This window comes from Prionailurus bengalensis, chromosome A2, assembly GCF_016509475.1.
Source record: "Prionailurus bengalensis isolate Pbe53 chromosome A2, Fcat_Pben_1.1_paternal_pri, whole genome shotgun sequence".
NCBI lineage: Eukaryota > Metazoa > Chordata > Mammalia > Carnivora > Felidae > Prionailurus > Prionailurus bengalensis.
The window spans coordinates 69,379,764-69,399,337 of NC_057348.1; the positions used below are offsets into that span (position 1 = coordinate 69,379,764).

The following is a 19,574-nucleotide window of genomic DNA, read 5'->3' on the forward strand; positions in this document are numbered from 1 at the left end:
GGGCTCCAGAGACCAGGCCAGTGGGACAGGGACTGGCAGGTGCCTCCTCCAAAGTGGACAACTCCCTTTCTCTCCTCAAGAAACCCAGGAGGCTTACTGCAAAGCAGGTTTCCCAGGGAGGTGGCTCGACGTGAACCTAGTGCTCCCTCTTGCATCCTAGGCCTCTGTGTTTGTTCTTCACTCTGCCTCACGTTGCCACCAACCGTTGACATCTATCTGCAGCTGTGCACCCTCCTCGCTTGTGACCCATGACCGCAAGGGCAGCCCTAAGGGACAGGGAGACACACTGGGTACTCGAGACTCCTTCCAACTCCCTTCTCCTTGAAAGGCCGGTGCTTTTCAGCTCTGCATGCCCTTCCCATGGCCCTACCTGGACTGCACCACCAGCGGTCCCACCCTCAAGTCCACCCTGCCACCGCTGACTGTGGCATGTCCTTCAACTCTGTGGAACCGCCTGTCCACCTCCACTACCTCCCAACCCCCATGTTTCCTTCACAGTGTGCCTCAGATCCCAACTCCTCCGTGCCATTTTTCTTTTCTTGGGTTTCATTGCGTTTCAACGTTTCTTTCTTTTGGTGAGAGAGACAGGCCATCACCCATGCGATTGTGCAGCAAGCATCGACTGAACGTGCAAGGTGTACCAGACCCTGCTCTGGATGGCGAAGTGTAACTGAACACAGATATATGGAATTCTTTCCATTTAACTGGCGAACTGGGCTGCAGTTTCAATATTCACACTATACTTGCAGTCATGTGGCTTGATGAGCGTTTTCGTACTTGAAAACAATCCATCGTAGGAGGCCCTTCATTGACTTCTCAACCACAAGTCGTTTACTTCCTACTGGCCTAGATCTTAATGGAATTTCTTTAAATGTTTTTGAATGGTTCTTTTTGAGAGAGAGGGAGACAAAGCATGAGCGGGGGAGGGGCAGAGACAGAGGGAGACACAGAATCGGAAACAGCCTGTCAGCACAGAGCCCGATGCGGGGCTCGAACCCACGAACCGTGAGATCATGATCTGACAAGGCGGTGGACACTCAACCCACTGAGCCACCCTGGCGCCCCGATACTCTCATATATCTTAATACTATATGTCTGTAAGCTCACTAATTACAATTTTTTACTTATTGTTTTCCTAATTCTTCTATTTAAAAGTCAATGATCCTTCACTTCTTAAAGATATTCAGGGATAGCTATAAAACGTCATATTCATTAATATGTAGAGATCGCACACAAACACACACATAGATGTTTACTCTTCTTGTTGCCTTCATACAACGTGTCCCGGAGGGAGAATATTTTCCTTCAGCTCAGGAATTACCTTCGTATGTTTTGTGGTGCATATCTAGGGATGCATTTTCTATGGTTTGTGGGACATAGGTTCTCACAGATCACTACTTAAAAATCCTTGCCTTGAAAGCAAGGAATGAGTGAAAAGGTGGATATTTTAGGCACTCTAGACCAGGCTGATAACATGCTCCCAGGTGCATTTCCTTGTTCTCTTTCCCCTTGATCGCCCCTTGTGCTGCTGGTTGTGCAAGTACCTGATATCCTCGGGAGGGAGAAGGGACAAAATGGAGGAACTCTGGGGTCCTCAGTGACCACATGAAGGACTTTAGTCTCCAATCTAAACACACACCCAGCTCTGTCATGTGAGGAAATCTATGGGGACATGCTTTCTGAAATGTGGCGCGTTCTCTGGTAATTCAGCATAACCTAATACACGTACGAAATGTTAACCCGCAAGGTAATTTAGACATCAGGCTAGTTCCATGAAAATTGGCTGTTTCAGTCAGTAGGGCATGAGACTCTTGATCTTGGAGTGTGATTTCACGCCCCAAATTACGACTAGAGTGGACTCCACAGATATACGATAAAATAAGTATTGGAAAATGACCCAGGTAAATTAGGCTACAATGACTGAGCTGCTAATTGGTGGGTGGGATCCCTTTACCTCCTCAGTCAGCCCCCGGGAATGAGCATCTGAGCATTCACATAGTGCCAGTGCTGGTAAGGCAGCCACATCTTCCCTCTAGGAGTTCAAGGACTAGCCAGGAAGATGGAAAGAACATGAAACAAAAATGGGAATGACATGAGCAAGGACTCCATGGAAAATTCAAGGTGCAACAAGTGGGTCCTGAGCTCCACCAGGGGAGGGTCTGACAAGGCTGTGCTGAGGAAACGTTAATATTACTTGCCGCAGTGCAAGACGAGTCAGCCCTGCTCAAGTCCGAGGGAATGTATCCCGGCAGAAGGCACAGTGGAGCAGACACTCGGAGGCAGAGGCCATTGTTTCAGAGGGGACGTGTGAAAGGAGACCAGGGAGATCTGAAAGAGCTGCGGAGGACAGCAGAGAGGGAGGGTGAGGAGGAGCAGCGCCGGGGGCAGGAGGACGTTGTGACTACTCTGCTCTAGTGCCGTGGGACAATATTCCCCCACCCTTAGTGGCTTCCCCATAAACTTCCCACCTCACAGGCCCAGGGGACCAGGAATTCAGCAGGGCTCAGCTGAGGGCTCCTTCCAGAGCCTCTCAGGAGGTTGGGGCTGCTGTCATCACTCAGACAGAACCTGCTTCACTCAACCCCTGAGCCCACTTCAGGGTGGTGGCAGGATTCAGTCCACATCGAGTGCCTTAGTTCTTCCCTGTCTGTTGTTGTCTCTCAGGTCTAGGCTGTGTGTACCTGTCCATGTCACGACTCAACACGGAGGTTGGTCCCCACTGTGAGGAGCTGAGAGACAACACAGAGAGTGACAGTGAGCATGTGGCCATGCCATGCAAATTTTATCACCTAAACTTGTTTGGTCTGGGGCCACGGTGCCATCTTCTTTGCAACAGAAATCAAACACTACGTCCATACCTCACTCCAGGAAGGAAATCCACAAGGATGTGTTGACAGGATGTGGGGATCCCAGGGAGCCACTGAGGGGAGGAGAAAGTGAAGACCCTGATAGGGTCAGTGCCTTGCCCAGAATCACAGACGGGTAGAAAGTCAGAACCAGGCATGACCCCAACTTCATGTCCTCAAAATGGGGTCCTGGATTTGACCCAGGATTTCGAAGGGGGTCTGGAAAAGGGTGTGTTACTGTCACTGGGTGCAGACATGGAGGTGGCGTGGGGGTGAGGCTGAAGAGGAGCGTCACAGAAGACATCCCAGCACGTTCTTCCCTGAGGAGGAGCCCCAGGCCAGGGCAACCCACTGAGTGCCACCCTGTCCCCATTGTATGTACCCAGTGGAAAGGCAGGGAATGGCTCGTGGCACACTACTGACAAAGTCTACGTAAAAGAGAGTTCTGTCCTACTAGGCCCCAACTCCAATCCCTTCTGTAGGGATTGCTTTAGAAAGTAGAGAACCTAAGCTCCTAGGAAATGTTTGGCCATCCTTCCCTAGGTGGGGATGTGACCTTCTGGGACCCCAGAAAACGAGCACTGGTAAACACACTACACACACACACACTCACGCACGTACGCACACCTGGAAGGACTATGGGCTGGGATCAGAGCAGCAGCAGAATCAGAGGAGATGAGACGTTGAAGTCAATGTGGTTGGATGAACTTCCAACAGGTGACACCGCTGCTCCAATTTCACAGGTATCATCCCACATATGCCTGAGGACATCCTGAGGACATCCTGAGGACATGCTAGAATGATCTCCATTGGGCGGAAAAGACACGGACCATCCCTGAGAAGCACAGTCACGAATCTGGGACCCGAAAGAGGTAAGAAAGAAGAGTTCTGTCTCAACCCAGATAGGTCTCACAGCTGGGACCCTGGCTGCCCCCAGAGCTTCTCAGGGGACTGTGGAGAGGGGTGCATTGGTGGAACTGTGTACCGATGGGACATTTCATGGAGAATGGGGGTGAGCAGTCAGCAAAGAGAGGACTATTTGCAAAGGTGTTATCCCAGAGGGGGACTCAGGAGGTGGATCCTAGGCCGTGACATCACTTTGCTCACAATAGTCCCCAGGAAAGCTTGGAACTCCTGTACCCTGGCACCCATGTTCTAGGAAGGTCCCATACCAGGCTCATTTGCCTACAGACACAGAGACTTTAGGATGTTCTCTTGTTGTTTTCCCAGGTACCGGGGCTCTGGATGCCAGAAACCCCAGTGCGCAGGATTACTCAGATTTTGGAGAGGTTTCCTTAACCCACGCTGGCAATGCCTCAGGATGTTTTCCAGGAGGTCACATAAGGTAACACAGAACAGCCTAGAGCAGGCCAGGTCAGGTCAGGTCACAGCTCGGAGCCCTCCCTGGGCACCCCCATCCCCTCATGTTCAGTTTCGGGGAAAGGGGGACATGGGGGCCGGTCCTCCCTGGGACCGGAGCAGGTTCGATGGCAGTGGACCACCTGGTGAACCCATCATGGCCATGCACATGTCATGCTGGAAGGAGGGAAAAGGGATCTCTGAGGTGCCTCTAACCTGTAACAGGTTGAATCCAAGGCCCTCACGCCACCTTGCTTCTCCTCCGTGGGGGAGGTGAGTGCACACTGTGGTGTCATATCTGGAATGAATTCTTATGGGTCTGAGGACAAGTGAAAGCAAGCAGACACGGCTTTGAGGACTCCTGCCTGCCTGCCTGCCTGCTGGGCACTGTCTTTACAGAGCCACATGCCACAGATGGAGGAGAAGCTGAATGAGAGCCCCTGCTCTACTTCCCTGAAGGAAAGGAGGAAGCCCCATGCCATCAGCACGAAGCCCCGCTGGCTCAGGGTGAGTGCAGGTACCAGGGAAACCCAACACCAAGGGCCCAGAGCCAATGCAAAGAATCCCAGGGCCCAGAAAACACACTGCTGCTCCCCTGGTAGCTCTCGGAGACTCCTGGTCCCAGATGAACCTGGAACCCCATCTGCTCCCCAAACATGCCAGCAGGGCCCAGCCCCTGCCACGGCCAGACGCAACGTCACTCGCCACTTATTTGGAGGAAGATCAGAAAAGAGGCGTGAGACCATTTCACGTCCCATTCTGTCTAGAATGTATTGGCATTGTTGTACACGTTTCCCCGACGAACGTTCCCAGGGGTCCCGGGTCGCCCGACCATCCTTCCACACCTTCTCCACGTCTGACACACGTTCGTGAGGAGCAGGGAGATTTTTACCCAAAGGACATGGGGCTCATTGCATTATGTCTACTGCTCTGCACTTTGGTGGCCAAGCAACACGCCCCTGGGGCCCCTCCAGATCAGGAGCAAGGGCCTTACCACCTAGACAACATTCTGGAAATGTGACCACTCACCTCACCCATTCAACCCTTCACAAATGTGGGACTGTGACAGGATTCCCTTCTCTTGCCATGTCACAGTGCTGCACTGAACATCCTACATGTCCTATTATCCTGATCCAACCTCTGCCAGGTACTGTCCCTATCTTCGGATCCCCAGAATGGACTGTGCTGTTAGAAATCACAGGGACACTGCTGTTCATGTGGGGAGGTGCCGTGCATACTCACCTAACAATCTGACCTGAGATTCTTTTTCCTTGGTGGTTTTTTTAAAAAAATATATATATGAAATTTATTGCCAAATTGGTTTCCATACAACACCCAGTGCTCATCCCAACACATGCCCTCCTCAGTACCCATCACCCACGCTCCCCTCCCTCCCACCCCCATCAGCTCTCAGTTTGTTCTCAGTTTTTAGGAGTCTCTTATGCTTTGGCTCTCTCCCACTCTAAGCTCTTTTTTTTTCTTCCCCGCCTCCATGTGTTCCTGTTAAGTTTCTCAGGATCCACAAAACAGTGGACACATATGGTATCGGTCTTTCCTTGTATGGCGTATTTCACTTAGCAGAACACTCTCCAGTTCCATCCACGTTGCTACAAAGGGCCATATTTCATTCTTTCTCATTGCCACGTAGTACTCCATTGTGTATATAAGCCACAATTTCTTTATCCACTTATCAGCTGATGGACATTTAGGCTCTTTCCATAATTTGGCTATTGTGGAGAGTGCTGCTATAAACATTGGGGTACAAGTGCCCCTCTGCATCAGCACTCCTGTATCCCTTCGGTAAATTCCTAGCAGTGCTACTGCTGGGTCATAGGGAAGGTCTATTTTTAATTGTTTGGAACCTCCACACTGTTTTCCAGAGCGGCTGCACCAGTTTGCATTCCCACCAACAGTACAAGAGGGTTCCTGTTAGTCCACATCCTCTCCAGCATCTATAGTCTCCTGATTTGTTCATTTTGGCCACTCTAACTGGCGTGACGTGATAGCTGAGTGTGGTTTTGATTTGTATTTCCCTGATGGGGAGCGACGTTGAGCATCTTTTCATGTGCCTGTTGGCCATCCGGATGTCTTCCTTAGAGAAGTATCTACTCATGTTCTCTGCCCACTTCTTCAGTGGATTCTTTGTTTCTCAGGTGTGGAGTTTGGTGAGCTCTTTATACACTTTGGATACTAGCCCTTTGTCCGATATGTCATTTGCAAATATCTTTTCCCAATCCATTGGTTGCCTTTGAGTTTTGTTGGTTGTTTCCTTTGCTGTGCAGAAGCTTTTTATTTTCATGAGGTCCCAATAGTTCATTCTTGCTTTTAATTCTCTCGCCTGTGCGGATGTCAGATCGGAGATCCTAACGTGTTCAGCCATTTCCCACCTCAAATTCTCCTGTGAATGCCAACATCCTTCTTCAGACTCTGGGTACCCAGGTCTCACTCTTGCCACAAGTCACTGACGGCTTGGGGGTTTGGTCTGCATTCTGGACCCCAAGCCTCCTGATGTCCATGGTGCTGTGTCTGACTCTGTGTCCCTCCTGTGTTCTACCTCAGGGTATGAACATCTCACCCATGCCCGACAATGAGAACCGTGAGGAAGGGACCATCGAAGGAGGCTGGATGCTATTGGAACAGCGAGTGGAGCACCTGGTACCTGCTTTCCTGGGTAGAGACCCCTGCTACCTTTTACATTCTTGAGCACGTACAGAGCTTTTGCTACCACCCAGCAGGTCCTGGAAATACTGTTTATGAGGTGAGCACCCTGCCCTTCACAGCCCAGGGCGATTCAGCCCCTGAAAGCTCGGAGTCTCAGGAAAGTCACCACACGTCCTGGCGTCTCACATTGTTCCTCTGATCCGGGTGGAAACACTCCAGGTCCTCAGTGGGGGCACAGCAGGGAAAGTCACCCTGGCCTGTGGAAAGCTCTGCTGGCAGGGCTGCGTCTCTGCTGGGTCATCTTTGTCCTCTTGCCCATGATCAACTTTCTGCCTCATCCCTCACTGTCGCCAGGTGTTGACTTGGGCTGTTTTCCCATTGGAAAAGGAGATTGGAGGCTCTATCTGTGTGTCTGAGTCCTGGCTCAAACCAGTCAAGGATGCCCAGGGTGAGCAGCACGCCCAGACCCACACCAATATGTGTGATGGAGCTGACTGGGGCCCTATCATTCTTCAAACACGCAGGAAGCCCCACTAGGTGCAGGCACTTCTGTAGGAGCTGACTGGGATCCAATGCGCAGAGCGGACAGTACCCTCCCCTCCAGAGCTCCATTCTAGTCAGCAGCCAGGGACTCTGGGTAGGACAAGACGTAGCATCCACAGGACAGCTCATATGATGTCCTTCTGGCCTCCTCCAGATACGGATGCTTCCATTCGGAGGCTGAGGAGGATGGCGGACCCCGGGAGCAGGAGAAACTGTGAGTAGGCTGAGCTCAGGCTGGAGGGCCTTCCTTCTCCAAGAGGGCAGTGCTGAGACTGTGCGTGGGAGGGGCTGCAGGACCCAGCATCCCACACGTCTGAGAGTCCTGTGAGAGGGCAAAGATCTGAGGGCTTCTCCCTGGAAGCAAGGAAAGGGGTTCTGTCCTGTCTGGTAGAGGTAGGGCTGTGGGCACAAGGAGGCAGCAGAGGGCGCCAGAGGACCACGTCAGCCCCTTAGAGAGTCCAACCCCATCCCTTCCCACTCACAGCCTTGCCTAGACCCCCATCAGGGGACCCAGCATAACGGTTTTGGGGAGCATCACGCTCACCACCTTGGGGAACATCCACGGTGCGTGCTTAGCAAGGGTACAGGAGACACAGTGAGGGCTCAAGGAGCACATATCACCCACACGATGGGAGAACGGTGTCAGCGGGACGACACCCACATGTGCACTGAGTGCATGAGGCAGCACAGAGGCACAGGTCGTCACGTTGAAGGCATCAGGAGGGTCCCAGCAAGCCCAGGTAAGAGACAGAGTCCTCTTGTCCCGTATTTGCGCAGATTTTCGTGGAGCGCTAGGGTATGCAGTGAAGGCACTGACTCACCCCGACACCACCCCTCCACTCACGCACGGACTTGAATTCCAGTGGGAGGTAGGCAGCGGGACACAGCGAGGAGTCTGGCTGGCTTCCCCAAGAAGGACAGAGACCACCACATCATTGGTTAAGGGGTTCCCGTCAAACAGAATCTTGACGGTCCCTCTTCAGTGACCAGGTCTCTCGTCGGCGGGACTGCCAAATCACAGGTGGACAACGTACAGAAGCACCCTCTGGGCGTCCAGGAGCAGGAGGCATAGAGGCCAGGTCCCACAGGCCTGTCCTGAGACATCAGCGGGAGGAACACCCCATGGTGATTGTTCTGGCTACTTTTGTATCCCCAGGGCCATCTCCTCCATCCCGGGCACCTGGCTGGATCACTACCCCGAAGAATTTTTCCGGCCTCCAGACTTCACCAGCTTGAAGCTGCTGCGGGCGTATGTACGGGCCCACATGCCGGGCTCCGAGCTGCAGCGCCGCGCCCGCCTTCTCTACTCATGGCGGAAACACCGTGAGCCCAATGAGCCAGAGCCTCTGGGCGAGGAGGACTCTGGGTGGGAGATGTGGGCGTGTGGCGGGGACGGGGTATGCCACAGAGAACACGTTTCCTGAGACTGTAGGTGGGCCAGGCGTAGGGACTAGGCTCAGATCACTGTTCCATTAGCCTGCCGTCTGGGAGATTTCCTCCTGGTGGGTTCTTTGACTCAGATGACAATGTCTGCGGGAGAGGTTTCCTGCCATGGAATGGCACTCACGGTGATGACACCTTCTATTCTTGAAGCTTTGGCAGCAGCTCTAGAGCCCCGTCCAGGCGTGCCTCGGGAGCGAGCCCCCGCTATCTCTGTGGTGCCCACTGCAGCCTCGCGGCCCAGGCTGCCTGAAGCCACCAGTTCTCCTGGAGCTCAGCGGGTACGAGAATCGGAGACCCTCACTGCAGCGTCCCCACCAGGGCAGGAGGTACTCCCAGCTCTGGCTGACAGTCAGGAGCTGGAAGAGCCACCTGCCCCTTTGGTGGCCCCAGAGCATGAGCAGCCCCCAGCCCCAGCCGGCGGGGTCACGGAAGGGCTGGAGCAACCACCTCCTGCAGCTGAGCAACCAGCCTCAGCTCCCCAACAGCGGCTCATGTCCGCTGCAGCCCCCCAGCATGAATTCCCTGACCTTGTCGTTGCGTTCTTTGTCAGTTTAGTAGTGGGTATAGAGGTATTTAGTGTCCTTATATACTATTGGTTTATACTCAAAACATAATTGAAGTTTCAAAAAGTTTACGCTGATCCTGTGAAATTACAACTTCAAGTGTCAGTACGTACATTCGCAGGATTTTACACCCGTGACCTCTATGTACTCCTAGAACATTTCCATCACAGAGACACGTGGACTACTAATCACCCACGGCTCATTCCCTCACCCCAGTCTCTGCAACCAGCGATCTCGGTTTCTGCTGCTTTAGCTCCTCTGGGATTTATTTCCATGTGTGTGCAAACACACAACTTGGCCTGTTGTGTCTGGCTACATGACAGGAGACTGATTAATAATTGCTTAAATATTCAATGGCACTAATATTTTTTATGACAGAGGAACAGTCCTCAAAGAACAAAGATTAGGTGAAGCCCCCACCACTGGCCATGGTGATATCAGTCTAACGTGCATATTATAAAAATGCCCAAATGAAACCGTCAATATGCCATTGACGCTAATCTATTAGGCAATAAAGTATAAAGTTCTGGAAGGTTTCCTACAGGTGACATGTATTCAGTAAAGTGAAGATCTAAACAATGAGGACAGGCACCAAGGTGGCTCAATGGGCGAATGTGCCTCAGGTCACGATCTCATGGTTCTTGAGATCAAGTCCCAAGTCAGGCTCTGCAATGACAGCTTGAAGCCATCCCTGGTCAGGATTCCCCTTCTTGCTCTTTCCAAAAAGATAAATAGGAAACAACAAATACATACGGCAAAATAAATGTATATTCTTTGAGGAAATAATGGCCCCCAAGACATGGTGTCATCTTCACACTCCTTTGGCTTTGAGTGCAGCAGGTGACTGTGTTTGTGTTCACGAGTAGTGTGACAGGTTGGGCATCCATCCAGGACTATGGTCTTGTACTATGGGATGTCGCCACAGTGGGCAGGCACAGTCCTGTCCCCTTCTGCATTCTCAGGGGCCACACATCATCCTTTACTCTGCGTCTCCAGAAGCTGAATGACTGGGCCAATTCCAATATTTTCTCTCTCATCACTGTACACAAGGGCACGCGTGTACCGAAACTCTCCCTTTCTGTAGGAATGGACCATCGAAGGAGGCTGGATGCTATTGGAACAGCGAGTGGAGCACCTGGTACCTGCTTTCCTGGGTAGAGACCCCTGCTACCTTTTACATTCTTGAGCACGTACAGAGCTTTTGCTACCACCCAGCAGGTCCTGGAAATACTGTTTATGAGGTGAGCACCCTGCCCTTCACAGCCCAGGGCGATTCAGCCCCTGAAAGCTCGGAGTCTCAGGAAAGTCACCACACGTCCTGGCGTCTCACATTGTTCCTCTGATCCGGGTGGAAACACTCCAGGTCCTCAGTGGGGGCACAGCAGGGAAAGTCACCCTGGCCTGTGGAAAGCTCTGCTGGCAGGGCTGCGTCTCTGCTGGGTCATCTTTGTCCTCTTGCCCATGATCAACTTTCTGCCTCATCCCTCACTGTCGCCAGGTGTTGACTTGGGCTGTTTTCCCATTGGAAAAGGAGATTGGAGGCTCTATCTGTGTGTCTGAGTCCTGGCTCAAACCAGTCAAGGATGCCCAGGGTGAGCAGCACGCCCAGACCCACACCAATATGTGTGATGGAGCTGACTGGGGCCCTATCATTCTTCAAACACGCAGGAAGCCCCACTAGGTGCAGGCACTTCTGTAGGAGCTGACTGGGATCCAATGCGCAGAGCGGACAGTACCCTCCCCTCCAGAGCTCCATTCTAGTCAGCAGCCAGGGACTCTGGGTAGGACAAGACGTAGCATCCACAGGACAGCTCATATGATGTCCTTCTGGCCTCCTCCAGATACGGATGCTTCCATTCGGAGGCTGAGGAGGATGGCGGACCCCGGGAGCAGGAGAAACTGTGAGTAGGCTGAGCTCAGGCTGGAGGGCCTTCCTTCTCCAAGAGGGCAGTGCTGAGACTGTGCGTGGGAGGGGCTGCAGGACCCAGCATCCCACACGTCTGAGAGTCCTGTGAGAGGGCAAAGATCTGAGGGCTTCTCCCTGGAAGCAAGGAAAGGGGTTCTGTCCTGTCTGGTAGAGGTAGGGCTGTGGGCACAAGGAGGCAGCAGAGGGCGCCAGAGGACCACGTCAGCCCCTTAGAGAGTCCAACCCCATCCCTTCCCACTCACAGCCTTGCCTAGACCCCCATCAGGGGACCCAGCATAACGGTTTTGGGGAGCATCACGCTCACCACCTTGGGGAACATCCACGGTGCGTGCTTAGCAAGGGTACAGGAGACACAGTGAGGGCTCAAGGAGCACATATCACCCACACGATGGGAGAACGGTGTCAGCGGGACGACACCCACATGTGCACTGAGTGCATGAGGCAGCACAGAGGCACAGGTCGTCACGTTGAAGGCATCAGGAGGGTCCCAGCAAGCCCAGGTAAGAGACAGAGTCCTCTTGTCCCGTATTTGCGCAGATTTTCGTGGAGCGCTAGGGTATGCAGTGAAGGCACTGACTCACCCCGACACCACCCCTCCACTCACGCACGGACTTGAATTCCAGTGGGAGGTAGGCAGCGGGACACAGCGAGGAGTCTGGCTGGCTTCCCCAAGAAGGACAGAGACCACCACATCATTGGTTAAGGGGTTCCCGTCAAACAGAATCTTGACGGTCCCTCTTCAGTGACCAGGTCTCTCGTCGGCGGGACTGCCAAATCACAGGTGGACAACGTACAGAAGCACCCTCTGGGCGTCCAGGAGCAGGAGGCATAGAGGCCAGGTCCCACAGGCCTGTCCTGAGACATCAGCGGGAGGAACACCCCATGGTGATTGTTCTGGCTACTTTTGTATCCCCAGGGCCATCTCCTCCATCCCGGGCACCTGGCTGGATCACTACCCCGAAGAATTTTTCCGGCCTCCAGACTTCACCAGCTTGAAGCTGCTGCGGGCGTATGTACGGGCCCACATGCCGGGCTCCGAGCTGCAGCGCCGCGCCCGCCTTCTCTACTCATGGCGGAAACACCGTGAGCCCAATGAGCCAGAGCCTCTGGGCGAGGAGGACTCTGGGTGGGAGATGTGGGCGTGTGGCGGGGACGGGGTATGCCACAGAGAACACGTTTCCTGAGACTGTAGGTGGGCCAGGCGTAGGGACTAGGCTCAGATCACTGTTCCATTAGCCTGCCGTCTGGGAGATTTCCTCCTGGTGGGTTCTTTGACTCAGATGACAATGTCTGCGGGAGAGGTTTCCTGCCATGGAATGGCACTCACGGTGATGACACCTTCTATTCTTGAAGCTTTGGCAGCAGCTCTAGAGCCCCGTCCAGGCGTGCCTCGGGAGCGAGCCCCCGCTATCTCTGTGGTGCCCACTGCAGCCTCGCGGCCCAGGCTGCCTGAAGCCACCAGTTCTCCTGGAGCTCAGCGGGTACGAGAATCGGAGACCCTCACTGCAGCGTCCCCACCAGGGCAGGAGGTACTCCCAGCTCTGGCTGACAGTCAGGAGCTGGAAGAGCCACCTGCCCCTTTGGTGGCCCCAGAGCATGAGCAGCCCCCAGCCCCAGCCGGCGGGGTCACGGAAGGGCTGGAGCAACCACCTCCTGCAGCTGAGCAACCAGCCTCAGCTCCCCAACAGCGGCTCATGTCGGCTGCAGCCCCCCAGCATGAATTCCCTGACCTTGTCGTTGCGTTCTTTGTCAGTTTAGTAGTGGGTATAGAGGTATTTAGTGTCCTTATATACTATTGGTTTATACTCAAAACATAATTGAAGTTTCAAAAAGTTTACGCTGATCCTGTGAAATTACAACTTCAAGTGTCAGTACGTACATTCGCAGGATTTTACACCCGTGACCTCTATGTACTCCTAGAACATTTCCATCACAGAGACACGTGGACTACTAATCACCCACGGCTCATTCCCTCACCCCAGTCTCTGCAACCAGCGATCTCGGTTTCTGCTGCTTTAGCTCCTCTGGGATTTATTTCCATGTGTGTGCAAACACACAACTTGGCCTGTTGTGTCTGGCTACATGACAGGAGACTGATTAATAATTGCTTAAATATTCAATGGCACTAATATTTTTTATGACAGAGGAACAGTCCTCAAAGAACAAAGATTAGGTGAAGCCCCCACCACTGGCCATGGTGATATCAGTCTAACGTGCATATTATAAAAATGCCCAAATGAAACCGTCAATATGCCATTGACGCTAATCTATTAGGCAATAAAGTATAAAGTTCTGGAAGGTTTCCTACAGGTGACATGTATTCAGTAAAGTGAAGATCTAAACAATGAGGACAGGCACCAAGGTGGCTCAATGGGCGAATGTGCCTCAGGTCACGATCTCATGGTTCTTGAGATCAAGTCCCAAGTCAGGCTCTGCAATGACAGCTTGAAGCCATCCCTGGTCAGGATTCCCCTTCTTGCTCTTTCCAAAAAGATAAATAGGAAACAACAAATACATACGGCAAAATAAATGTATATTCTTTGAGGAAATAATGGCCCCCAAGACATGGTGTCATCTTCACACTCCTTTGGCTTTGAGTGCAGCAGGTGACTGTGTTTGTGTTCACGAGTAGTGTGACAGGTTGGGCATCCATCCAGGACTATGGTCTTGTACTATGGGATGTCGCCACAGTGGGCAGGCACAGTCCTGTCCCCTTCTGCATTCTCAGGGGCCACACATCATCCTTTACTCTGCGTCTCCAGAAGCTGAATGACTGGGCCAATTCCAATATTTTCTCTCTCATCACTGTACACAAGGGCACGTGTGTACCGAAACTCTCCCTTTCTGTAGGAATGGACCATCGAAGGAGGCTGGATGCTATTGGAACAGCGAGTGGAGCACCTGGTACCTGCTTTCCTGGGTAGAGACCCCTGCTACCTTTTACATTCTTGAGCACGTACAGAGCTTTTGCTACCACCCAGCAGGTCCTGGAAATACTGTTTATGAGGTGAGCACCCTGCCCTTCACAGCCCAGGGCGATTCAGCCCCTGAAAGCTCGGAGTCTCAGGAAAGTCACCACACGTCCTGGCGTCTCACATTGTTCCTCTGATCCGGGTGGAAACACTCCAGGTCCTCAGTGGGGGCACAGCAGGGAAAGTCACCCTGGCCTGTGGAAAGCTCTGCTGGCAGGGCTGCGTCTCTGCTGGGTCATCTTTGTCCTCTTGCCCATGATCAACTTTCTGCCTCATCCCTCACTGTCGCCAGGTGTTGACTTGGGCTGTTTTCCCATTGGAAAAGGAGATTGGAGGCTCTATCTGTGTGTCTGAGTCCTGGCTCAAACCAGTCAAGGATGCCCAGGGTGAGCAGCACGCCCAGACCCACACCAATATGTGTGATGGAGCTGACTGGGGCCCTATCATTCTTCAAACACGCAGGAAGCCCCACTAGGTGCAGGCACTTCTGTAGGAGCTGACTGGGATCCAATGCGCAGAGCGGACAGTACCCTCCCCTCCAGAGCTCCATTCTAGTCAGCAGCCAGGGACTCTGGGTAGGACAAGACGTAGCATCCACAGGACAGCTCATATGATGTCCTTCTGGCCTCCTCCAGATACGGATGCTTCCATTCGGAGGCTGAGGAGGATGGCGGACCCCGGGAGCAGGAGAAACTGTGAGTAGGCTGAGCTCAGGCTGGAGGGCCTTCCTTCTCCAAGAGGGCAGTGCTGAGACTGTGCGTGGGAGGGGCTGCAGGACCCAGCATCCCACACGTCTGAGAGTCCTGTGAGAGGGCAAAGATCTGAGGGCTTCTCCCTGGAAGCAAGGAAAGGGGTTCTGTCCTGTCTGGTAGAGGTAGGGCTGTGGGCACAAGGAGGCAGCAGAGGGCGCCAGAGGACCACGTCAGCCCCTTAGAGAGTCCAACCCCATCCCTTCCCACTCACAGCCTTGCCTAGACCCCCATCAGGGGACCCAGCATAACGGTTTTGGGGAGCATCACGCTCACCACCTTGGGGAACATCCACGGTGCGTGCTTAGCAAGGGTACAGGAGACACAGTGAGGGCTCAAGGAGCACATATCACCCACACGATGGGAGAACGGTGTCAGCGGGACGACACCCACATGTGCACTGAGTGCATGAGGCAGCACAGAGGCACAGGTCGTCACGTTGAAGGCATCAGGAGGGTCCCAGCAAGCCCAGGTAAGAGACAGAGTCCTCTTGTCCCGTATTTGCGCAGATTTTCGTGGAGCGCTAGGGTATGCAGTGAAGGCACTGACTCACCCCGACACCACCCCTCCACTCACGCACGGACTTGAATTCCAGTGGGAGGTAGGCAGCGGGACACAGCGAGGAGTCTGGCTGGCTTCCCCAAGAAGGACAGAGACCACCACATCATTGGTTAAGGGGTTCCCGTCAAACAGAATCTTGACGGTCCCTCTTCAGTGACCAGGTCTCTCGTCGGCGGGACTGCCAAATCACAGGTGGACAACGTACAGAAGCACCCTCTGGGCGTCCAGGAGCAGGAGGCATAGAGGCCAGGTCCCACAGGCCTGTCCTGAGACATCAGCGGGAGGAACACCCCATGGTGATTGTTCTGGCTACTTTTGTATCCCCAGGGCCATCTCCTCCATCCCGGGCACCTGGCTGGATCACTACCCCGAAGAATTTTTCCGGCCTCCAGACTTCACCAGCTTGAAGCTGCTGCGGGCGTATGTACGGGCCCACATGCCGGGCTCCGAGCTGCAGCGCCGCGCCCGCCTTCTCTACTCATGGCGGAAACACCGTGAGCCCAATGAGCCAGAGCCTCTGGGCGAGGAGGACTCTGGGTGGGAGATGTGGGCGTGTGGCGGGGACGGGGTATGCCACAGAGAACACGTTTCCTGAGACTGTAGGTGGGCCAGGCGTAGGGACTAGGCTCAGATCACTGTTCCATTAGCCTGCCGTCTGGGAGATTTCCTCCTGGTGGGTTCTTTGACTCAGATGACAATGTCTGCGGGAGAGGTTTCCTGCCATGGAATGGCACTCACGGTGATGACACCTTCTATTCTTGAAGCTTTGGCAGCAGCTCTAGAGCCCCGTCCAGGCGTGCCTCGGGAGCGAGCCCCCGCTATCTCTGTGGTGCCCACTGCAGCCTCGCGGCCCAGGCTGCCTGAAGCCACCAGTTCTCCTGGAGCTCAGCGGGTACGAGAATCGGAGACCCTCACTGCAGCGTCCCCACCAGGGCAGGAGGTACTCCCAGCTCTGGCTGACAGTCAGGAGCTGGAAGAGCCACCTGCCCCTTTGGTGGCCCCAGAGCATGAGCAGCCCCCAGCCCCAGCCGGCGGGGTCACGGAAGGGCTGGAGCAACCACCTCCTGCAGCTGAGCAACCAGCCTCAGCTCCCCAACAGCGGCTCATGTCGGCTGCAGCCCCCCAGCATGAATTCCCTGACCTTGTCGTTGCGTTCTTTGTCAGTTTAGTAGTGGGTATAGAGGTATTTAGTGTCCTTATATACTATTGGTTTATACTCAAAACATAATTGAAGTTTCAAAAAGTTTACGCTGATCCTGTGAAATTACAACTTCAAGTGTCAGTACGTACATTCGCAGGATTTTACACCCGTGACCTCTATGTACTCCTAGAACATTTCCATCACAGAGACACGTGGACTACTAATCACCCACGGCTCATTCCCTCACCCCAGTCTCTGCAACCAGCGATCTCGGTTTCTGCTGCTTTAGCTCCTCTGGGATTTATTTCCATGTGTGTGCAAACACACAACTTGGCCTGTTGTGTCTGGCTACATGACAGGAGACTGATTAATAATTGCTTAAATATTCAATGGCACTAATATTTTTTATGACAGAGGAACAGTCCTCAAAGAACAAAGATTAGGTGAAGCCCCCACCACTGGCCATGGTGATATCAGTCTAACGTGCATATTATAAAAATGCCCAAATGAAACCGTCAATATGCCATTGACGCTAATCTATTAGGCAATAAAGTATAAAGTTCTGGAAGGTTTCCTACAGGTGACATGTATTCAGTAAAGTGAAGATCTAAACAATGAGGACAGGCACCAAGGTGGCTCAATGGGCGAATGTGCCTCAGGTCACGATCTCATGGTTCTTGAGATCAAGTCCCAAGTCAGGCTCTGCAATGACAGCTTGAAGCCATCCCTGGTCAGGATTCCCCTTCTTGCTCTTTCCAAAAAGATAAATAGGAAACAACAAATACATACGGCAAAATAAATGTATATTCTTTGAGGAAATAATGGCCCCCAAGACATGGTGTCATCTTCACACTCCTTTGGCTTTGAGTGCAGCAGGTGACTGTGTTTGTGTTCACGAGTAGTGTGACAGGTTGGGCATCCATCCAGGACTATGGTCTTGTACTATGGGATGTCGCCACAGTGGGCAGGCACAGTCCTGTCCCCTTCTGCATTCTCAGGGGCCACACATCATCCTTTACTCTGCGTCTCCAGAAGCTGAATGACTGGGCCAATTCCAATATTTTCTCTCTCATCACTGTACACAAGGGCACGTGTGTACCGAAACTCTCCCTTTCTGTAGGAATGGACCATCGAAGGAGGCTGGATGCTATTGGAACAGCGAGTGGAGCACCTGGTACCTGCTTTCCTGGGTAGAGACCCCTGCTACCTTTTACATTCTTGAGCACGTACAGAGCTTTTGCTACCACCCAGCAGGTCCTGGAAATACTGTTTATGAGGTGAGCACCCTGCCCTTCACAGCCCAGGGCGATTCAGCCCCTGAAAGCTCGGAGTCTCAGGAAAGTCACCACACGTCCTGGCGTCTCACATTGTTCCTCTGATCCGGGTGGAAACACTCCAGGTCCTCAGTGGGGGCACAGCAGGGAAAGTCACCCTGGCCTGTGGAAAGCTCTGCTGGCAGGGCTGCGTCTCTGCTGGGTCATCTTTGTCCTCTTGCCCATGATCAACTTTCTGCCTCATCCCTCACTGTCGCCAGGTGTTGACTTGGGCTGTTTTCCCATTGGAAAAGGAGATTGGAGGCTCTATCTGTGTGTCTGAGTCCTGGCTCAAACCAGTCAAGGATGCCCAGGGTGAGCAGCACGCCCAGACCCACACCAATATGTGTGATGGAGCTGACTGGGGCCCTATCATTCTTCAAACACGCAGGAAGCCCCACTAGGTGCAGGCACTTCTGTAGGAGCTGACTGGGATCCAATGCGCAGAGCGGACAGTACCCTCCCCTCCAGAGCTCCATTCTAGTCAGCAGCCAGGGACTCTGGGTAGGACAAGACGTAGCATCCACAGGACAGCTCATATGATGTCCTTCTGGCCTCCTCCAGATACGGATGCTTCCATTCGGAGGCTGAGGAGGATGGCGGACCCCGGGAGCAGGAGAAACTGTGAGTAGGCTGAGCTCAGGCTGGAGGGCCTTCCTTCTCCAAGAGGGCAGTGCTGAGACTGTGCGTGGGAGGGGCTGCAGGACCCAGCATCCCACACGTCTGAGAGTCCTGTGAGAGGGCAAAGATCTGAGGGCTTCTCCCTGGAAGCAAGGAAAGGGGTTCTGTCCTGTCTGGTAGAGGTAGGGCTGTGGGCACAAGGAGGCAGCAGAGGGCGCCAGAGGACCACGTCAGCCCCTTAGAGAGTCCAACCCCATCCCTTCCCACTCACAGCCTTGCCTAGACCCCCATCAGGGGACCCAGCATAACGGTTTTGGGGAGCATCACGCTCACCACCTTGGGGAACATCCACGGTGCGTGCTTAGCAAGGGTACAGGAGACACAGTGAGGGCTCAAGGAGCACATATCACCCACACGATGGGAGAACGGTGTCAGCGGGACGACACCCACATGTGCACTGAGTGCATGAGGCAGCACAGAGGCACAGGTCGTCACGTTGAAGGCATCAGGAGGGTCCCAGCAAGCCCAGGTAAGAGACAGAGTCCTCTTGTCCCGTATTTGCGCAGATTTTCGTGGAGCGCTAGGGTATGCAGTGAAGGCACTGACTCACCCCGACACCACCCCTCCACTCACGCACGGACTTGAATTCCAGTGGGAGGTAGGCAGCGGGACACAGCGAGGAGTCTGGCTGGCTTCCCCAAGAAGGACAGAGACCACCACATCATTGGTTAAGGGGTTCCCGTCAAACAGAATCTTGACGGTCCCTCTTCAGTGACCAGGTCTCTCGTCGGCGGGACTGCCAAATCACAGGTGGACAACGTACAGAAGCACCCTCTGGGCGTCCAGGAGCAGGAGGCATAGAGGCCAGGTCCCAC

At 53.5% G+C, this 19,574-nt stretch overlaps 1 protein-coding gene and 3 long non-coding RNA genes across 6 annotated transcripts in view; 3 read left to right on the top strand and 1 right to left on the bottom strand.

Moving 5' to 3' along the window:
• Positions 1-19,574, bottom strand: part of LOC122487691 — a 241,785-nt gene that overhangs the window by 97,437 nt on the left and 124,774 nt on the right. The window lies entirely within an intron of this gene.
• LOC122487682 (ral guanine nucleotide dissociation stimulator-like) overlaps positions 1-19,574 on the top strand; it is a 146,373-nt gene that overhangs the window by 80,929 nt on the left and 45,870 nt on the right. For all 3 annotated transcript variants that reach the window (XR_006298438.1, XM_043588485.1, XM_043588484.1), the window contains exon 3: positions 7,564-7,623. Coding sequence is in view for 2 of the 3 variants with exons in the window: in XM_043588485.1 (XP_043444420.1) it covers positions 7,564-7,623 (60 nt within the window). In the remaining variant the exon portion in view is untranslated. The remainder of the gene's footprint in view (positions 1-7,563; positions 7,624-19,574) is intronic.
• On the top strand, positions 170-5,411 carry LOC122487689. Its single transcript, XR_006298442.1, has 3 exons — positions 170-666; positions 3,590-4,191; positions 4,605-5,411. It is a non-coding gene; the product is annotated as an uncharacterized LOC122487689 (long non-coding RNA).
• LOC122487686 lies at positions 8,834-19,234 on the top strand. Its single transcript, XR_006298439.1, has 7 exons — positions 8,834-9,178; positions 10,500-10,656; positions 11,257-11,316; positions 12,259-14,349; positions 14,950-15,009; positions 15,952-18,042; positions 18,643-19,234. It is a non-coding gene; the product is annotated as an uncharacterized LOC122487686 (long non-coding RNA).